Source organism: Malaclemys terrapin, chromosome 5 (assembly GCF_027887155.1).
Source record: "Malaclemys terrapin pileata isolate rMalTer1 chromosome 5, rMalTer1.hap1, whole genome shotgun sequence".
NCBI classification, from domain to species: domain Eukaryota; kingdom Metazoa; phylum Chordata; order Testudines; family Emydidae; genus Malaclemys; species Malaclemys terrapin.
The window spans coordinates 132,742,814-132,762,233 of NC_071509.1; the positions used below are offsets into that span (position 1 = coordinate 132,742,814).

General features: G+C 40.4%; 1 protein-coding gene across 6 annotated transcripts in view; it reads right to left on the bottom strand.

The window, feature by feature from the left end:
- The window catches only part of ANKRD17 (ankyrin repeat domain 17), a 144,848-nt gene that overhangs the window by 89,773 nt on the left and 35,655 nt on the right, over nt 1-19,420 (bottom strand). For 2 of the 6 annotated variants that reach the window (XM_054030158.1, XM_054030157.1), the window contains exon 1: nt 17,788-18,046. The exons of 3 other annotated variants lie outside the window; for them this stretch is intronic. In XM_054030158.1, coding sequence (XP_053886133.1) covers nt 17,788-17,841 — 54 coding nt within the window. In that variant the 5' untranslated portion in view covers nt 17,842-18,046. Of the gene's footprint in view, nt 1-17,787; nt 18,047-19,420 lie in introns of those variants that run through there. One more of the 6 variants, XM_054030161.1, reaches the window with a different exon arrangement.

Consider the following 19,420-nt stretch of genomic DNA (forward strand, 5'->3'; position numbering starts at 1 on the left):
ACTCCAAAATGCATATTTTTTCTCATTGCTGACAGAGAAGGGGAAAGCAGGAGGGTCAGACTGTGATGCTGAAGTGGTATAACACTGCATCAATGGCTGGCACCAACAGTCCTCCTGCTGCAGGGACACCTGCATTATTACTGCAGTGTCACCGTTTCTACTGAATATAAAAAGAAAGTGTTGGTGTGTATGCACACAAATCTCTCCTCTCCACTGAGTACAAGGGAAAAGATACAAACAGCTACACAGGTGGTCAAGTTGTGAGGAAAAATAGCTGTATTCTAACAATTGTTTCTGCATTTCAAATACACCACCCATCTAGTCTGACATGCTGCAGCTCTTATTCCGTGAGACAGACAGCAGCACCAATGAAATGAAGCCAAGCTTCTGACATCAATTTACCAGGATGATCCAAAAAATTCTAAAAGCTTAGTATATCCTGGTGCTCGTGTGAGACAACTATGTGCTTGTCCATACATGACATGTGAAGCTTTCTTGCTGAAGTTACTTTTACAGTTAAGAAATATTTGTCCAAATACACAGATAATTAGTAAGACACTCCTTGAAGCAGGCAGACAGTTCTCCAGCCCCACCTTCACATTTATGGGGACAAAGAATACAATGAAGGATCCCATGTGCCCAACAGGATGATTTCACTCTTAGGAAACTACTGAACCCTTGCAAGATAATTTTTTCCCCCTCAAACTGCCTCCCATCATCCCTTTGAATGAAAATTTGGACTACGCTTTTAGGAGAAGTAAGTTTTATTTAACATGCTTACACTCCAATCCTATCTCAATACAGATTTACAAACCTGGTATATGCAATTTAAATCAACGTCATGGGTAGGGCCCTACCAAATTCACGGTCCATTTTGGTCAATTTCACAGTCATGGGATTTTTAAAATTGTAAATTTCATGATTTCAGCTATTTAAATCTGAAATTTCACAGTGTTGTAATTGTAGGGGTCCTGACTCAACAAGGCATTGTGTGTGGGGGAGGAATTGGGGGTTGCAAGGTTATTGTAGGAGAGGTTGCGGTACTGCTACACTTACTTCTGTGCTGTTTCTGGAGGCAGCCCTGCCTTCAGAGCTGGGCATTTGGAGAGTGGCAGCTGCTGGCCAAGAGCCGAGCTCTGAGGGCAGGGCCACCACCAGCAGAAGTGCAGAAGTAAGGGTGGCGTGGTATGGTATTGCCACCCTTACTTCTGAGCGGATGCTGGCGGGGTGCCTGGCCAACAGCTGCCGCTCTCCGAACACCCAACTCCGAAGGCAGCGCAGAAGTAAGGGTGGCAATACCCTCCTTAAAATAACCTTGCAACACACACCCCCCACACACAACTTCCTTTTAGGCCAGGACCCCAAATTGAGAAACGCTGGTCTCCCCTGTGAAACCTGTACAGCGTAGGGTAAAAGCACACAAAACACCCCAGATTTCACAGTGGGACACAGGATTTCACAGTCCATGACACGTTTTTCATGGCCATGAATTTGGTAGGGCCCTAGTTATGGGTAAGTCAGAAAACATAAATCTGAGAGAAAGATTTTATAATTATTATAGGGCTATATGGTGATGAGGAAACATCATAGCAAACTGTGTTTGGGCCTGCCAAAATAACCAATTACCGCAGAATGTAAGCTTTAGTTTGAGCTGGACAATTTGAATATAAGACAATATACAATATTTCCAGTAACAAAAGAATCCGCTAGCCTGCAGCTTGATTGACAGGTTAACCACGCCCACCTAGGCCCTTTTTGCTGCTAACATTCTTAGTTCTGGTGTTCAAACTGCTCCATAAATGAGCCCTGGAAGGCATCACAGCAAATCTGTTACTTGTGTGCCAAGCTGGAGAAGTCAGGCTGTGAGCCCTTGGGTTTTGCTGGGAGTTTTGCTTAAATGAGTGTTCGTGTGGTCATTTTACAGTCCGTGACCAGCTCCTTACAGCTATTATAAGGATTATTCTTGGAGGGAGTCTGGAGACTCCTCTAGCTAACTAGACACTTGATTCAGATATACTACAGTATCCTGGGAATAAGCCCCTCCTAACAGACACAAATGGCTTTTTGGATTCTTCCCTGTCCTCCTGGGGCTTCCCTTCTAGTGAACAAACAACAACAAAGCTCCCCAAAGATCTAAAAACTAAAGGTCTCTGCCTCCTCCTCTGCAGAGTGTGAATCTTCTTCCTTGGACTCCTGGAGACTCAGAATCCAAATCTTTTGACACTCAGATTTTGATTACACTTAAGGTACTGGTTATACAAAAGAGAAAAAAAATCTCAGGGCCTGAGACACTCCTGCTAAGGTTCCCCATTAGAAAGAACACTTAACTCTTTGGAGCAGGTAGTGAGTACTGAATGGCCCAGTAGAAGGAAGAGTCCACTCTGAACGGCTATGTTAAATTGCATCAAATCTCTATAGAAAAGCACAATAGATTTGACTCCATCTTTATAAGGTGGACCTACAAGATCTCTTCAGTTAAGACCATTATTCCTGTTAAGGCTGTTATTGCCCCGAAAGAGCTCTTTAGTCCACTGGGGCTAACTTCAAAGGGACTAACATTAGTGGTGTTGTGCCTCCCTCATCCTACCTGACAAAAAACAAAGCTTGTGAGTAACTTTGGGAAAGTGAGCTCAGGGAGGAGGGGGAAAAAAGGAAAAATAAAAAGAAAGCTTTCCAAGCAGCTTCTTTCCCCTACCTCCATCCAGGTTTCCCTGTCGTTGCCTCTGGCCTTGATAATATACGGCATGGATAGGTTTAATAGATAAATTCTCAATACAGGAGTCTCTAATCCATAAACAGAGCACGCTGCTACGCGAACAGACCACTTTATCAGTGGTCTATCTAAGGCAGGGTCTTCACACAAACTTGCACTGAGTTATTTTGGTACAAGACTGTTCTGGGCACACACTTATTTCAGTTTAGCTGAAGTTGATTTCCTCTGTCAAAGCCTACACACTAAGAGCATGTCTACACTACGGGACGTTGCTGTGGCTATGCTGCCATCAACCCAGCTGTGCAGATACAGCCCACAATGACAGAAATTGTTCTCCCCGAGCGATGGTAGCTAGATTGACAGAAGCACTCTTTCACCCACCGAGCTGTGCCTGCACCAGGAGTTTAGTCAACATAGTACAGAACTTGGGAATGTGGATTTTTCACACCGCTGAGTGCTGCAGCCATGTTTATCTAAATTTTAAGTGTAGATCAGGCCTCAGTCTGAAACAACATTCCCTATTTTGATTAACCCTGTTTTCTAAATTCACCTCCTGATACAGCCCTCCTTTAAGAGGAATTATCATGGAATCTTTGCAGCTCTTCGAGCAGGCATTTTCTGTTTCACTCCCTGAGGCTTTCCTGTAATGGATTAAGACATTTAACTCCCATAAATGAGAGTATGGGGTTGTTTAGAACAATCAGAGGTTGCCTAACTTTCCCTGAGCACTATCCTTCATGCGCAACTACTTTTCTTATAGAATATTGTTGTTTCCTACTCTTTCTTTACATTGCTACAGCTAAGAGACCTGCTTGATGATAGTTACGGGAGAACACTGTCACACTGTCTCCGGAAACTTCCTGTCCCTGCATCTTTAGGCGGTGAAAATAGTTGTTTTTACATCAATATAGTTACTTTGAGTTAGTTACCTCAATGTAATATCCTAATGAAGACAAGACACTGAAGTTTTAATCTCAATGTATAAGGCTGACCTCTACAGCTACATGAAGGTTAAAACTACAGAGCCTTGTCTCCACTTGGATTTTACTTTGAGATTATCTCAGTGTAGAAAACACCTTTTTTTAGTAGTGAGGACATAACCTTACAGATCCAGAAGCGGGTTCAGCAAAGTCTGTACAAGAAAGCTGCTTAACTCAGTAAATTCTCCTCATCCAGAGGTGGAAGACAGCTGCTTTTATTCCTATGGGTAAAAGTAAGTTCTCTCAGGTGAGCCCAAACCTTCAGCGCCTCATTCCTTGAGGATGGGGAAATGTTCTCTTTGTCCCTTTACTCCTCCCACATGTGTTTTTTCCCCATCTTAATGTGCCTGTTTATTATGGTACAGATATTTCCTCACTTATCTTTAAACTCAGAGCATACTCAGATTTCCATGGGGCAATTTCCAGCAGCACAGAGACCTGGAAAGCTTCCATTCAGAGGGCATAAGCATTTAAGACATTAAGGTTTTCTGATTCCAAGTTCCTGGTATAGAGAGAGTTAATATTTTCTGGCTGTCCTATGATATACTGGTATAAGTCAGCTGATCACCCAGTGGCCTAGTCAGCTTGTCCACATTCCGCCTTGTCCCTGAAAGTGACTACAGGGTTTGTAACTGACCACAACTCCTCCTTCCAGGGCCTCATTCATGCTTCTACAGCACTCCTGAAGTCATGCGATAAAGTTATTCTCCAAGTTTTGCCCTTCCCAGGTTTTAGGCCCTGATTTAATTTTGTAAGTGAAAGAAAGGCTTACAAACTCATACACTATCATTGATACTACAGTAGGCCCCAGAGGCCCCAACCAAGACTGGAATTCTAATGTGTTAAGTACTCTACACACAGTGAGAGCTCATCTGTGTCCTAAAAGTGCTTACAATTTAACAGCTCCTCTATACATAAAGTTCCACTGCTTTAGCTATATCAGGCTATTTCTACACTAGCACTTTTGTTGGTATAATTTAGCCCAGGGGTGTGAAAAAAACCCAGCCCCATAAGCGACACAGGTTACACCGACAGAAGCGCCGGTGTGGACAGTGCTACGTTGGCGGGAAAGGCTCTCCTGCCCATATAGCTATTGCCGCTCGTTTGGGGTGCTTTAATTATGTCAACGGGAGAGCTCTCTCCCATTCAGATAGAGCGGCTACATGGGAGATATTAATGGGGCGAAGCTGCATTGGTACAGTAGTGCCGCTTGTAAGCTCTCTAGTGTAGACATGGCCTTGGTATAGTTAAAGCCGTACAATCCTCCTAGGGTTGACAAAGTTACCCTGATATAAAGTGTTTTTACCAGTATAGCTTATTCTCATATGGGAAGGAAAAGAGGCTATACTTGTTTAATTGTTTTGGTAAATGACACCACTTAAACAGTAATACAGGTACAACTTTCAAGTGTACAGCAGAGGCCTTACTAGCCAAGCCAAAAAGTGGAAGGGAAAGAGACAGATGAAATGACTTGCACAAGGTCAGAGCAAGTTAGTGGTACAACCAGGATTAGAACACAGGCCTCTTGACTGCCGTTCCAGTGCCTTATGCACTAGAACACAATGTGTGCCTAAACATATATTTAAAAGATGTCAAAAGAAAAAGTTTGTTCTTTTTGGTATTATACAGACTGCAACAGTCATGCGCTCACCCTGCCTTCTCCATTATTCCAAATTAAGAGAGACACTGAGATAGTCCTGGGAGACAGATCTCTAGGATTTTCTTGTTACAGAAGTGTCTGAGGGTCAGATTTTCTTCAGTGAATTCCTGGTCAAAGGTACTGCAGATCTGAATAACCTACCTATGCGGTAGGATGAGAAAGTAAAACCCTTCCAACCCCTGGGAGGTAAGAGCTATTAGGCTTGTGTAAGAACCTCTCTTGTATAGCTCCAAGTTAAAAGATTTTTGAAGCCGCTTCCAGGGACTCCTAAGCAAGTCAAGGCCTCTCTAGTGCCATTTTTCTCAACCCTTTCGATGCCAGAGACTGGCTTGCTACCTTCCTAAACTACATCAAGGAGATCTCAGGGACCAGCGCTGGTCCACAGACCGGTCGCTGAGAAACACTGCTCTAGTGCCCCCTTCCCTCATACACTTAAGGAACAGCTCTATCTGATCCAGCAGCGACAAGGAATTCCACAGATTTCTCTCATAGGCTTGAGAGCCTAGATGTGCCATGATTGCATCAAGGCAAGGGGGCTCCAACAGAATTCAGGAGGAGCACAGAGAGGTTCAAGGTACAAACAACAAGATCTAGGTCTATATCTTGGGCAGAAAAATAGATTCCTTCTGTGCACTAGGAAAAAAGTTGGTTCACATTTGGAAGCCATAAGCAATGTGGTGCACTTTCCCTGAGTCTGCTGACACCTTCTGCTGCTCAATGCTTTCTAAGCAGCAGAAAGACAATGGCAAGGATAGTTTGTTCACAGCTGTTATTCAGAATCCCGTGAGCAACAAACTGACAAGAATCCCCACCTGAAAACAGATTTCTCTGTGGTGTTGACCACACACCTCAGAGGAAAGGGTTCTCTACTGAAAGAACGTATGCCCCAGTGATGATAAGAAGTAGACTTCCTCTAGGGCAAGACAGAAAAGGTATGCCACTTTCAGTAGCAGAACTTGTACCAGTAGGTGCTTTGACACTGATGACTGTCCCAGTTCTCTCCTAGGCTAATCCACTGCAGTAGGTGTAGATGACTAGGCATGCATCACCGGAGCCAGGGTCTGTGTCAGAGGATCAGCTGTGGTTGCTCCTTCTCTCCAGCCCTCAGTGCCATGCCTCAGGGCCTGGTGGATTTCTCTCCAGAGGCTTTAAAATGTCTTCCCTTATGGGAGGACACTGAGCTCCATTTCTGTGTTTGGCGTGGACCCCCTCGGTGCCAGACTTAGGCACTTGAGGTGTTGGTGCCAACTTCAATACTGTTCATGCTGAGGTCTGTTTTGCGGCCATCTTCTCCATGCTAATCTTCAGTGTTGCTTGTCTACTAAATAGAGCGCTGGATGATGTGGATTTGTCCACTAGCAGAATTCTGGAGCTCATCTCCTCAGCATCTGATGAGATGTTCATGGACTGTTCCAGAAGATGGCGTTTCAGCCTTGCATCTTCTGCATTTGTGCAGAGAAGGATAAGCATACCAAACATCTGCTCAGTATACATCCCTCTCCTAGACAGCGGAGACACCTGCTGTGTCAATCTTTCAAGAAAATTAGCCCATCACAAGTTGGACAGGCTTGAAGTCTGTGGTACAGGGAGGTATAACGGTTAATACTCAGCCCAGTCAGGCCAACACAGATCACAGTGGTCACATGTCAAACAGTCAGAAGAGTTTGTGAAGGGATGGGGAAGATGAGAGAAACTAGATTTTATCCAGAACTAGAAACTAGTGGTCAGACACTCCCCGGTTTCCATCTTGCTACCACAAGCAATAAGAGGGAACTGAGGAAGAGTCACTGCCACATTATCCATTAATGCCCTCCCACGGGAACACAAGGAGGCACAGGGAGATCCACACTGAATACTCAAATATTTCTTGTCTAAATTAGCCATTACTACAGACATGTTAAAAGCTAGTAACCGGTTTTGCACTATTGCTTCAGGCTGTGGTTAAAGCACTCACCATCCACTATCTCCCCAAACAGCAAAACCATTGCTAATTTAAGTAGCCAGCTACCCCAGACTTTCTTCCCAAATGTTCTGATGTTATGGCAATAAAACAGAGGGTTTTGACTATATGGTTTACAATTTTTTAGCATGCCACTTCCTTTTAGTATACACAGCCAGCACATTCCAGAGAGGAAGAGAGCTGAAAAGATGGTCAATATATGTAGGAAAAATGGCAGCTGCCTGAGCTAAAGTAAGAAGGGAACTGAAATGCCTGTTTCCTTAGAAGTTTGAAAGATGTAATTAAAGTTTGCAAAGATAAAATAGAAATTGTTAAAATAAATTAAGGTACATAAAAGCCCTGTACACTTCTCCTGACAGGAGAGCCAAGAAATAATACAGTAGATTTGAGAGAGGAAAACAGAAGATTGTGCTTATACTGTAGCACAAGTAAAAATGCAGTCATCCAGAACTATTAATGGTAACTATTCTAGATTTATAATGCAACTTGTCAGATACCAGCCACAGACATTAGGAAAATATAGTTGTTGCTTTGAAGTAAAGTAACTAAACCCACAAAATAAATTTTCCACTAGAAAAGCTTTGTTTTACCGAAAGGAAAAAAAAAATCAATATTATATCTACTGTATAGTGGAAAGCAACAATGGGTTCATGAAAAAACTATTTCAGATTGCATCTTATCAAAGTTTATAAACTCTCCCCAAGACTTTCTACACCATAAACTCCCACAGCAGGGAGTTTCTCCAAGACTGATAAAAACAGACAACTTTCCCCCCCTCAAAAATGCCACCAAATGGCTAAAGCAGCCGATATGCTTGTCCAATCTACTTCAAGAAATTCCCCCTCTGGCTTCACTTTGCCAGGTGAAACCCATAAAATCCTCAGGAAAAGGACACATGGCTAATTATATATGTATACACTTATCTAATTAAAGCACAAAAGTACTGCTATTTGATGATTACAAGTAAATTGAGGCAGAGAACCAGTTTTTATTTCAGCTCCAGGTTAGACAAAGAGAAATCCAGATGTGGTGATGGACAGCATCAGCAGCTTGACCTTGAGACAGACAGCTGCACCGCTTGGAAAATTTAGTTACCCCAGTGACAGAAACTTGCTTTTATGAGATGAATGGACCTAAACCTTGAGTTTCTGCAGATCATTCCTGTTAAACTAAAAGAGTTGGGGAATTATTTTTAAAACCAATACCCACCAGGTCTTATTAAAAAAAAAAAAAGGGGGTGGGGGTGCCTAGGTTTAGGCAAAAATGAGAATCAATCCTTCCTGAAAATCTGGACCAGTGTTTCAAAAATCCTTAGAGTCACAAAAACTTTGCCAACATAAACCAATTGCAAACCCATGCAATATAGCCCTCAGGAGTCTGCAGGCAGACTGCTCCAGTTTGTTCCCCCTCGTTTTTGTCAAGCAGCAAGAGATCAAAATTAACATCAGGGACACTTTTCAGAGTCTTGCAAGCTTCAGTGAATCTGTCAAGTATCTTGTCAATTCCATCCGAAGAAGTGGGCTGTAGTCCACGAAAGCTTATGCTCTAATAAATTTGTTAGACTCTAAGGTGCCACAAGTACTCCTGTTCTTCTTTTTGAGGAAAGAGGAAAGCTGTGATCAAGGCAACAGGCAGTCATAGGGAGTTACTTCTTGGGGGGAGAGGGAGGGCTCAAAATGAAAGCTGGGGAAGGAGTGGTAAAGAACCAAACCCCCTGCAAGCCAGCCAGGTGGCTTTAGTAGTGGCATAAAGTACCAGAAACACGACCACTCACGCCAACCTGTAAACACTGAGGTGGTGTTGTAATCAGAAGGCTCTGGCAGATGTGTAAGAGGCAGAGGGTCATACGATTTTTTTTCTCCCTTCCAGCAGCTTGCAGGGGTAAAGATTGAATTTTGTGTAGACAACTACTAGCCAGACATTTATGAAATCATGAGCTTCCAAGCAAGGACCAGGAAAAGTATATGGGCAGAAATCCTAGCTCCCTCCTTTTCTGGGAGCTGGAGGTATCAGAGGGGGCTGGAGAAAGGAGAACATGATTGCTATTTACTACCTATAACTAGTAGGATTAGTCCCTCCTGCTAGTAAATGTCAGGTAAATTTCAAGTCAGGCACCACAACTTCTACTCCCCTCCCCCTCAGACTAATTTTTCAACTCTACATTTGTAAGTGTCATATCTGTTTGAAAATTTGAAGTCCAGATTGCTCTTAGGGGGGGAAAAAAAGACCTCAGAACAAACTCACCCTGCTCAACAAAGTAGCACTGTAGCTGTGACATGAGCGAGACTCGTTACTTTAACCAAAGGAAAGCTATAGCATACCTAGCCATTGGATGACGGTTATTTATGCAATCATCACTTTGATTCAAAATAAAATGCGATACATGCAATGTATCCAGCCTTAGCTTGACTGTGCATTAGAATATAAAGTCCATTTCTACTTCAGTCTCAGCTGACAACCAACTTATTAATGTCATTGTATAGTGCTAAATGCACAGCTCTTTACATGTTCAAAGTGCTGTACAAACATCTGTCAACATAATTATGTAAACATTGTATCAAATTAAGTTGCTGGGTAAAATGGAAGTTGGAGAAAAGAGTGCTATTTAAAATGTGAGGGTTTCTAAACAAACAAAATTTGGGAGACGTTACGACCCGTGTTCAATGGGAGGTCAGACTAGATGATCAGAATGGTCCTTTCTGGCCTTTGAATCTATGAATAAATTCCAGAGATGCTACACAAAACTTAAGAGCCCTATTAACTTAATACTGAATAATTTGGGGGCAGGGATTGGTCATGATTATGGCCCAGCCCTTCAATCCATTTGATCATGGACTTAATACACCACTGCTAGAGTATCTGCCACGATTAGGAAAAGAAACTGTTCCCATACAAATTGTGAAACTGGCTGACAGTACATATAGGAACTGCACAGAGAAAGAACAAATGCTTGGGCACATCAGCAGCCAGGGCTGATATTTAATAGGAAAAAGTTTTTAAAAGAATAAAACCCAAAAGAACTCTAAAAAGAGGATCTGGAAAAGGATCTGTTCATTTGAGAGTAGAAGAAGGGAAAAAAGGAAAACAAAAGGAAAATAGGATGCTACAAATTGTTAATACAGAAATAAAGAGGTACAAGTGACAACTGCGAATACAGAAATTAAAATCTGTTTTAAATTCTGAGTGATCAAAAGTAAGTTTAATGTTGTAAGATTAATGCACATTTACAAAACAAGGCTTGTTTTGTTTTGTTTTTTTAAAGCTCTGTTACAGCGACCGGTTTACTTTTTCTCCTTTGTATGACATACCACACATTTTACATCCAAAGTAGCATAAAATGCTCCCCATCCCTCACTTAACTATCATTCCACTAGGTACAAGGTGATCAAGCAATTTGGCCTTTATTCTATATTAAAGCTTTTAGAAGACTCACCATAGTGGTACAGGGCACAGGCTAGATTCTACAGCCTCAAAACAGTCAGGCTGGTTTAGGATTCCAAACTGTGGCTCATCAACACCTAGTTTGCTATACAAAAGGCAATTTGTTGCATAATAGTGGGGCATGGGTGAGGATGAGGGTGCTGCCCAGTCTAGGTCAAACAGGGGTCTCATCTGCCACTCCATTAGATGTTTCCTAAGCCTTAACTCTCATGCCTGGCAGGTGTGGCTGGGAAAGAAGTGGCAAATACTACACTTGTCAGAGTTGCACACTTCACCCAGGCAGTACGAGAACCTCTGGTGGACACAGCTTTTATCCCAGTATCCTGGGCATAGTTTGATGTCCATGCCATGAAAAAAGGTGTGTGTGAGGAGAAGTAACCCCAGAAGGGGGTGGAGAAGGACTCCCTAGTTGCTTACTGTCTAAACTAAAATAGCCAAAACTATCTAATAAACTATTTTAAGCTTTGTACAGCTCTGAGGACATTGGAGCGTTCCATCTCAGACCACATGGAGGTAAGAAGGAACTAGAGAGGTGGCTGGTCCAAACCACCCCTTATAGCCTCGGTTCAAAGCATAAGAAGTGAAAGAGCACAGGCACAGACACAATGGACACTCCTAACAAGAATCTTCTAGTCTCAGGCACATGGAGTGCAGGCCTACACCACAGTGGAATACACACCGGGACCAACACTTGAAGAAGTGGTTTGTTATGGTTCAGCTCAAGCCAAGGTTTAAGTGAAACTGAAATAAGCCACCAAAACAACAGTCCACACAGTAGCTTCCACTGGCTAAAGCAATTTAGTTAAACCTGTGCAAAGCGTGTGTAGACAAGGTCCAAGGTACTTAAATCAAAATAAAAGTGTCTACACATAAAAAGTTGCATTTCACCCAGATCAATTTAGTTCAGTTGAACCAGTGAACATTTGTGTTTAGAGAAGGCCTAAGCCAGTGACCTGATTTTCAAGGGTGCTGAGAACTTAGCACTACCTACACAGTCAATGGGAACTGCTTCGGACTTAGTGCTTTTGAAAAACAGGGATTTTGGTAGGTGGCTACATAGAGATTCAGGAGCTAAGCTTCCAGCACCCGTTTTTGAAAATATGAGCACATCGCTTAGACTGAAAGTGATTTAGAAAGTCTGAATCCTAGTCAGGAAGAGAACCCAGGTCTCCCAAGTCTCAGAACAGTATAGACCACAAGATCACTCTTCCTATAATGGCTTTCTAAATGACCTCTTCCTTGCTGCCAGAAAGGATTCTGAGCTTGCTGCAGTTTGGGGCTAGTCTACACTAAAAAGGCTTTTCCAGTATTGCTATACCAGCAAAGCCCACTAGCAGAGGGACAACGTGTACCAGCAAGAGTTCTTTTGGCTGCATACTTAAACCATGATTTAGCTATAGTGGCAAAAGAGTCATTGTTAGCATACAATGTGTCTACACAGGATTTTTTGCAGACATAGCTATGTCAGGTCAGGGGGTAATTTTACATTCCTAACGAACATCACTCTAATGGCAAAACTTTGTAGTGTAGACCTGGCGTCAGAGCTAAGCAACTATATCCAAATCTGAGTCAAGGTTGCAGCACATCCACATGTTAGACTAAAATTCTAGTTTATTTTGCATAAAAAGAGTTCTTGTAGCTGTGAGGGAAAAAAGTTACCTACTATTTTGCTTCTTTAAAGATATCGCTCCCGGGGATTCTCTCTACCAGGTCCTGGCTGCCCAGTTGGGACAGGGCCCCTGTCTTACAGTGGGATCTTGTGCTCCCAGGCTAAGAACCCTGTGAGTGTGGTATCTTTAAAGAAAAGCATGATACCAAAATATTCCCTTCAGCACAGCATATCCAAAATATTGCAGCTGAAATTTAAAACCTTATCTAAAACTACAAATGATTCAGAAGCAGAAGTAATGACTGGTTACAAGAGCTTCATTAAACCACAGGAGGGAAAAAAAATGTTAATCAGGATTCTATTTGAAACAACCTTGCCCATAAACAATTTAGAGAAATGAGCAGACAAAAGCACAAAAAACAAGGAACAGACTTTGCATACCACAAGATTCTTTAATCAATATATTCAAGGGGACATTTCACAGTGGAACAAGGCTTGAAATGCATACTAAGATTTGCTTGGTCAGTATTTCCTTTACTATCATTACCTATTTGGTTTAGGGTAAAAAATGCTGCCCTCCCCACTCCCCCAAATAACCCACTCAATGCCGCACTGAGGCACTTACCCTGATTCTGACATCAGTTTATTGCCCAAAATAAGTGCCACTGCAGTATCTGATAGAACCTATTTAAACACAAACTTTCAAGTGCTGATTGGTAGTAAGTAGGGCTGTCAAGCGATTAAGAAAATTATTCGCGATTAATCGCACTGTTAAACAATAGAATACCACTTACTTAAATACTTTGGATGTTTTCTACATTTTCAAATATATTGATTTCAATTACAAGCCAGAATACGAAGTGTACAGTGCTCACTCTATATTTATTTTTGATTACAAGTATTTGCACTGTAAAAAAAATAGTATTTCAATTCACCTAATACAAATACTATATTGCAATCTCTTTATCATGAAAGTTGAACTTACAAATGTAGAATTATGTACAAAAAACCGCATTCAAAAATAAAACAATGTAAAATTTTAGAGCCTGCAAGTCCACTCAGTCCTACTTCTTGTACAGCCAATCGCTTAGACAAACAAGTTTGTTTACATTTGCAGAAAATAATGCTACCCGGTTCTTGTTTACAATGTCACCTGAAAGTGAGAACAGGCATTCTCATGGCACTGTTTTAGCCAGCGTCGCAAGATATTTACATGCCAGATGCGCTAAAGATTCATATGTCCCTTCATGCTTCAACCACCATTCCAGAGGACATGCATCCATGCCGATGATGGGTTCTGCTCAATAACCATCCAAAGTAGAGCAGACCGACGCATGTTCATTTTCATTATCTGAGTCAGTTGCCAATTGGGAGAAGGTTAATTTTCTTTTTTGGTGGTTCAGGTTCTATAGCTTCCGCATCGGAGTGTTGCTCTTTTAAGACTTCTGAAAGCATGCTCCACACCTCGTCCCTCTCAGATTTTGGAAGGCACTTGAGATTCTTAAACCTTGGGTCCAGTGCTGTAGCTACTTTTAGAAATCTCACATTGGTACCTTCTTTACCTTTTGTCAAATCTGCAGTGAAAGTGTTCTTAAAATGAAGAACGTGTGTTAGGTCATCACCCAAGATTTGAAATATTTGGCAGAAGGTGGGTAAAACAGAGCATGAGACATACTATTCTCCCCCAGGGAGTTCAGTCACAAATTTAATTAACGCATTATGTTTTTAATGATCTTCATTAGCATGTCCTCTGGAATGATGTCCAAAGCATGAAGGGGCATACGAATGTTTAGCATATCTGGCACGTAAATACCTTGCAACACTGGCTACAAAAGTGCCATGCGAACGCCTGTTCCCACTTTCTGGTGACATTGTAAATAAGAAGAGGGCAGCATTATCTCCTGTAAACATGAACAAACTTGTTTGCCTTAGCAATCGGCTAAACAAGAAGTAGGACTGGGTGGACTTGTAGGCGCTAAAGTTTTACATTGTTTTGTTTGAGTGCAGTTATGTAACAAAAAAAAAATCTACTTTGCAAGTTGCACTTTCATGACAGAGATTGCACTACAGTACTTGTATGAGGTGAATTGAAAAATATTTCTTATCATTTTTACAGTGCAAATATTTGTAATTAAAATTACAATACAGAATACTATATAGATGAAAATGTAGAAAAACATCCAAAATATTTAATAAATTTCAATTTGTATTCTATTGTTTAACAGTGTGATTAAAACTGCGATTAATCGCGATCAATTTTTTTGAGTTAATCGTGTGAGTTAACTGCTATTAATCGACAGCCCTAGTAATAAGTTATGAAAAACAAGCAATAGATTCATGTTTTAAAATATGCTACATCTGAAAATTCCCATCATCTTTAATAATTAATATTAAGAGTTTGAGAAAACAGCATATTTATCATGGGACTGAAATTTCACAAAGTATGGATCCTTAGACATTTTACATGTAGACCAATGTGCAAATTCTGCCCTGATTTATCCCCATGTAACCTCAATGACTTCAATACGATAGCACTAAATTTATGTCAGGCAAACTTTCACCCCAGGACTGTTATTCACCCAAACTTAGTAGGATCTTTGAATTTTTCAACTCCGTATCATGTGTGAGCAAATATGAAACAAGTAAAATTTCAGGTTTCTCCTGCAGTAAATGATGCTTTAAAAATAGGAAAGCTTCCGTAACAAATTCTTACATAAAACACATTTTATTAATACAGAGGTAGAAATCAGTTCTCCCGCAGAACTGAAATTCTATACCTTCAAAGATATAGCTAAAAATACTTGCTTACTAAAGAAAATGATTAAATATAAAAAATTCCAATTTCTCCTAGAACTAAAATCAGTCTTAAAAAAATTGTAGTACCATCTCATAATTCAAATAAAAATATATAAAAAAGATTATGCATAGCCAATCTAATTCCTGAAATAATACAATGAGGTTCATTAATGAGTTTATGATTTTTAGTTTGTTGAACTTGAGTAGAGAACGAGCACCAGAAAAAGATACTTAAAATTTATAAAAAACATTTACTGAAAAAAGTATTTCATATTGACATAGAATTTCCAAATGAACTATTACAAACTCAGTATAAAGTTTAAAAGTACCTATACACAAGTAATTCTGGACAAACACAGTAACTTTGAAGCGTTATTATTTAAGCTCGCCAAAGCTGATAAAAAGTCAGTGAGAAACTGGGTCAAAGCATATCAACAGGATTTGTTTTGTTACCAAAAAACAGGGGCACAATGAATGTATGCAAGGTAAATAACTTGATACACTCATCTAATATATGTGTATAATTACAACATTTTACTCTATGGAAACAGCACAGTTTTGATTTTTATTTAAATACCTCTCAGTAATCCACTTAATCTTTAATGCATACAGATATATATTCCTCTTTGGTTCACATGATACATATGCACTTAAATATTTAGCTTAATTATGGAGAAGACATAATGTGTTTGATCAGGCACATTATAGTTCACACATTCATCTTCCCTACCTCTAACAAAGAAAGCAAATGACACATTTTAAGCAAAAATATTTTATACGTAATAGGAAAAAGAAGTTAACCCCTTTCAATCTATCAGTTGTCTGGGAAATGCATGAGTCCAGATATCTTTTCATTTGAATTTATGATCCATTAAAATTATTATGGAGGTGTGTGTATAGTCTGGCAACAATGGAGTTAACCTCAATTTCCAGAACTAGTTTAACATTGATACCAAATGTTTTCATGAATATAAATTGAAAACCTTTTAAGCCAAAAATACACATCACCCAAAGGTCCAAATATTTAGAAAATGTACATTATTGATAGAACTCTTGAGTGTACTGAACTTTTGAAAATATCCAGAGTAAGGATAAAAGGCTATTTTAATGCATTTTTGCTTACAAAACTGGAATTACGGAATCAAAAAAAAGATTAATCTGAACTATTATTTCTACTCACTTTCATATTCTATAAATTACCAAGGAATATATTGCTTAAAACATCAGGCTTAATCTAAACATAAAAACAAATATAGGAGCAGTGAAAAGCTAACACATGGGTATTGCTAGGAAGATTTAATTAGCATTTTGGAGATACAGCTAGAAAAGGGAGTTGTCATTTACTTAATGAAATAGAATCTAGTTCTTTATAAAGAAAGTCAAATAGAACGAGGCCACAAATATTTTCTAAGGTGGAGAGAGAAAGTAGTAGTAAAAATTAAGTATCTCTATTGCATATTCAATTCAAGAGTGGATTGAAATAATGATGAAATAAAAGAATCACAGCACAATCCGTTTTCATTCTGCAGAACAGCTAGAAGCTATAAGAATCTTACTGCAATGTCAGCTCCAAGCACACACAAGGGCTCCAGAAAATGCTCATTGATCATGCAGCACTTTATAATGCGCAGGAGGCCTCTCTCCTCCCTCTTTCCCCCAACCCCTCCCACAGCAGCATTATAGTAATTGAGAATTCTCAACACCAGTACCGCACATGTTAAAGAGAAAATAATCACATCCTTGGCCTTCCTTGGAGTTATTAGCCTACAAAACAGATCTGCAAATCTAACTGGTATTTAAAGATCTGCAATAACTCAATATCGTATTCTAACCTAGACCAATTAAACCAGAAATGGTTATTTCTTCCCTTCATCTTTAGATTGCATAAAATTCAACTGATAAACATTTACTCAGTAACAGACAAAAAACATAAATGTAGTTTCTCTTTAGAGATATACAAAGGAAGAATGAATCAGATTAACAATTGTGATCCTTTAAAACAGTAAAATATCAAATTATATATTTTCATGCTCTGACAAGGAAATCACCAAAATTTAGCATTTCAGGATTTATAAATATCCTGATTCTCTTTAGAAACAAAAAAAGTATTGTATTTAGCCAGATAACTATTTCCAATCTGGACCAAAGTACATATAGCAATTTAGCAATTCTCATCATTTAATAATTTATAATAGATACAAACAAAACAAGCAGCTTCTTTAATCAGCAAAATATAAGCACTTTCGGGACTTTATGTAAATTAATTGTGTAAGACACAGGATACTAAAGCCTTTGCAAGCTGCTTTGCAGACCCCACCTTTTAATGAGTTAATCTAAAGGTCACAAGCACGCAGGCGTTTTATGAAGTCTGAGGTTCTTTCTTTTATTCCTCTCTACCATGCACCCCCAACTTATAATTTATAATCAAACAAATGACATACTAATTCTCAGCTAATTTAGTAGCCATCTGAGCAGGACATCTCACAGAACAAGGACTGTGTGCCTTGCTTAAATGCATAACTTCCCTTCCCCTCCTCCCTCAACTCAGTAATTCGTAAGCAAATTCCCGTTGATCGATTTCTTTCTTCTGGCTTTCAATTTCACTGCAATTTGTAAATCAACTCCTACCTCAAGGATGTCTTCTAGAACATATGCTTCCATCTCAGCCTCTGTCTCCACCATGTTTTATCAAACTGCCATGTTTCTTACTGCACTATGATTAGATCACTGCCAGCAGGAACACTCCTCTGTGTCAGCAAGGGAACAGGAAATGGAATGTTCTAATACATGCCTGAAAGAGGCTTTACTGCTTGCAAACCAGGCACCTACCAACTGAGCAGGGGTGACTGAATATGCTGTTTAAAGTCACAGCAGCCCTCTTCTGGAAGTACCCTTCAGATCAATAACCTAATCAAAGAAAGTAAGCAAGGCACCTTATTTTACAATGCTATCTTCAAAGCATGTATGTTTCAGATGAATTCAACTTTTTTAATAGAGGAAATCCAACCCGTCAGCTTTCCTAAATTCACTAAACCTAAGGGGTTGCAGTTTTGTAGCACAGAAATGTATCTGGAGCAAAAGTTTATAGAGTAGAATAGATGCTGTATCAGCGCAGTGCTGACTGAGACATTAATGCCAGGCTCAGGCAATCCCAACATAATAAAATTAGAATGAATCTTCAGGAAAGTATGGAACAAGCAGTCACCCTGATTCATATTCAGTGTATTAGGAGTTTAAAGTCTTCCTACCTTCTGACCTATGTAGGAACACTTCTGAGCTAAAATTCAATAGACTGAGTTTCATTCTTGTTTCTGTCTGAACAGAATTTTTAAATTCATTTCCCAAGCATGGCTCAGAAGTCAGTATTTTTTTCCTATAAATCAGCTTCTTCTCTCCTTACAAAATTCCCAAGAGATGGGGCTGCTTGCAAGTTTCTCCTGCTAAAAATTCGCTAATCTAAACCTATAAACACTTTCTTCTAAAAAGAGAATACAGTTTTCTGGAGTCTCAGCACTAGACACTGATCCAGCAGAGAGGTTGAGCAACAGGACAATAAGCTGCCCCCTCCAACTAGGCTGAAATGAGCACATCGCCTGCTCCCCGACATCAGCTTGTTTGCCCAGCTCTACCTCAGGATGTTGCTACGCTGGGCTATTGCACAGCAATGTGCTTTTGGATGCTTTAGGAATTGCCGCTGTTTCTTAGCCAGTGCAGAGACTGCACAGCCTATTTCAGATGGATTCGCGTGGGACCCTCTCCCCTCCCCGCTTTCCATGCCACCCCAACAGTTGTGTAGTCCCCAATAGGGCTTTCAGACCATTCTCTCAGCCAGTGTACCAGGCCCTCCTGGAGAAATGAGTCTCTACTTGAATACCAAGTCTAGCCACTGCAGTGGCACTGCTGGGGTCTCCAGGTGGTCTAAATCCTCTCCCCACAGCTGGAGCAACTACACTGTGAGAACCAATGTGATGGGCCAGTGGAGGGGCAGAGGTGAGAGCAGGTGTGCACAGCTAGGACCATGTTGAGGTCTAAATGAGAAAAAAGACAAGAAAACGGAAGCGTGGAAAATTAAGACTAGGAAACCTAAGAGGTGGACAAAGAGAGAACAAGGAATAAGGTACAAAGGTGTGCATGGGACGGCTACAAAAACATTGCCTGGGGACTGCTAGAGCCTGCTAGTCTGGCTCTTTTTGTTAGCGAAAGACTAACAAGTGTATCTTGGTTTCCCACACACCAGACCGAACTACTGCCACTAAGCTTC